This window comes from Sprattus sprattus (assembly GCF_963457725.1).
Source record: "Sprattus sprattus genome assembly, contig: scaffold_75, whole genome shotgun sequence".
In the NCBI taxonomy this organism is placed as follows: Eukaryota; Metazoa; Chordata; class Actinopteri; order Clupeiformes; family Clupeidae; genus Sprattus; species Sprattus sprattus.
Genome location: NW_027666852.1, coordinates 107,501 through 110,000, shown reverse-complemented (window position 1 = coordinate 110,000; position 2,500 = coordinate 107,501). Strand labels below are relative to the sequence as shown.

Below are 2,500 nucleotides of genomic sequence, written 5' to 3'. Positions count from 1 at the left end.
ACTAACTCAACCTTGGTTTGAACTAACTCAACCTCGGTTTGACTTGGTTTTTGGCAATAACCCAGGGGATTGGGAGACAATGGCCTATAGCAAGATCTACGGGACTTTCCCTACCTAGTGTGTGTGTGTGTAGGGCTTCTGCAATCTATGTCAGTTGAGTGGCTCATGCTGTGGTTGTACTTTTATCAGCTTACTATCATGAACATTCATTGATTACTCTAATTATTAAGATCATACACATACAGATTATCATACTGTTGGTTTATAACACACACACACAGATTAGTGAGCTTTCATCTACATATTTTCCACCACACACACACACAACACAAAGCATGCTATTCTCTCACAGACACACACATATTCACACAAGCACACTTCACATCACAAACACAACACACATTTGGCTACTCTCTCACACACACACACATATTCACATCACACACACACACACATTTCATATCACAAACACAACACACAGCAGGCTAAACTATTATCATTTCCATATTTCCCTCCACAGGTGGACGCCCAGGTGCTGCTGGTGTACTGCTCGCACGAGGAGGCCCAGTACCTGTTCCGTATGGCGAGGGAGGTGGGTCTCATCGGGCCCGGCTACATCTGGTTCCTGCCCAGCGTCGCCGTGGGCAACCCCAACGCGGTGCCGCCCGACAGCTTCCCCGTGGGCGTGATCTCGGTGATCTCGGACCGCTGGAAGATGAGCCTGCGCAGCCGGGTGAGGGACGGCGTCGCCATCGTGGTCAGGGCCGTCCAGAGCTTCCGCAGGCAGTGGGGGGCCTCCCCCGAGGGCCACAACGACTGTCACACACCCGTCAAACCGCCCTCCAATGACACACTCTTCAGGTGAGGCCTGTGTGCGTGTGTGTGTGCGTGCGTGTGTGTGTGTGTGTGTGTGTGTGTGTATGTCTGTTTGTATGTGTGTGTGTGTGTGTATGTTTGTGTGTGTGTGTGTATGTGTGTGTTTGTGTCAGGATGTCTTTGATGTACGCTCTATGTGCTGATGCCTTTCTAAGGGTCTTTAAGTGTGTGTGATGCAATGGGGACTTCACAGTGGTGTGTGTGTGTGTGTGTGTGTGTGTGTGTGTGTGTGTGTGTGCCTATGTTGAAGACATACGAAGGAAAAACAAATCTGCAGTCACACCTCTTCATACAACTGAACTCATTCAACTGAAAAATACCAAAATATTTCATAAAAACCACACACACACACACACACACACACACACACACACACACACACACACACACACACACAAACACACACACACACACACACACTTATTGATGGTGGACCACATCAGGGCCATATCAGGGCCACATCAGGGCCACATCAGAGCCACATCAGAGCCACATCAGAGCCACATCAGGGCCACATCAGGGCCAGATCAGAGCCACATCAGGGCCACATCAGGGCCAGATCAGGGCCACATCAGGGTTATATCAGGGCAGCATCGGAGGTATATCAGGGCCATATCCATTGAGAGCTGCTTCTAGGGAAAAGCTGAACTTCATTAAAGTCTACAGCCTAAATGACTCTCCATTACAACCTTAATAAGCCATTACCAGCAGAGGAGAGCAATCACACACACACACACACACACAAACTTTCTCACACACACCCACAAACAGAGTCATCACATACACACACACACACACACACACATACAGACACACACACACACCCACACACACACACACACACACACACACACACACACACACACACACACACACACACACCCACACACACTCACAGACACACACACACACACACACACACACACACACACACACAGTCGAGTGATCAGAAACACTCACACGCACAGTCTAGTGATCTCACACACACACAGTCAAATGATCTCACACACTCAAACACAGTCGAGGGATCAGACACACACACACACAGTTGAATGATCTCACACACTCACACACAGTCTAGTGATCAGACACACACACACACAGACGAGTGATCTCACACACTCACACACTCACACACACACACAGAGACGAGTGATCTCACACACTCACACACTCACACACACACACAGTCGAGTGATCAGACACACACACACACAGTCGAGTGATCTCACAAACTCACACACTAACAGTTGAATGATCTCACTCACACACAGCAGATGGATCACTACTACAGAGGGAGAGAAAGCTCCAGAGTAAGCATCACACAGAGCACTAGAACTGGAACTCTCCCAGACTAGAACACCAACAGAACCGACCAGATTAGAACACAAAGAACTAGAACTGGAACTCTCCCAGACTAGAACTAACAGAACCGACCAGATAGGAACACAGAGCACTAGAACTGGAACACTACTAGACTAGAACACCAACAGAACCGACCAGATTAGAACACAAAGAACTAGAACTGGAACTCTCCCAGACTAGAACTAACAGAACCGACCAGATAGGAACACAGAGCACTAGAACTGGAACTCTCCCAGACTAGAACACAAAGAACTAGAAC

At 48.3% G+C, this 2,500-nt stretch overlaps 1 protein-coding gene across 1 annotated transcript in view; it reads left to right on the top strand.

The window, feature by feature from the left end:
- The window catches only part of LOC308382591 (glutamate receptor ionotropic, NMDA 2C-like), a gene marked incomplete at both ends in the record, with an annotated part of 66,231 nt that overhangs the window by 3,294 nt on the left and 60,437 nt on the right, over positions 1–2,500 (top strand). Inside the window, 1 exon segment of the mRNA XM_080860986.1 lies at positions 521–861. Coding sequence (XP_080717112.1) covers positions 521–861 — 341 coding nt within the window.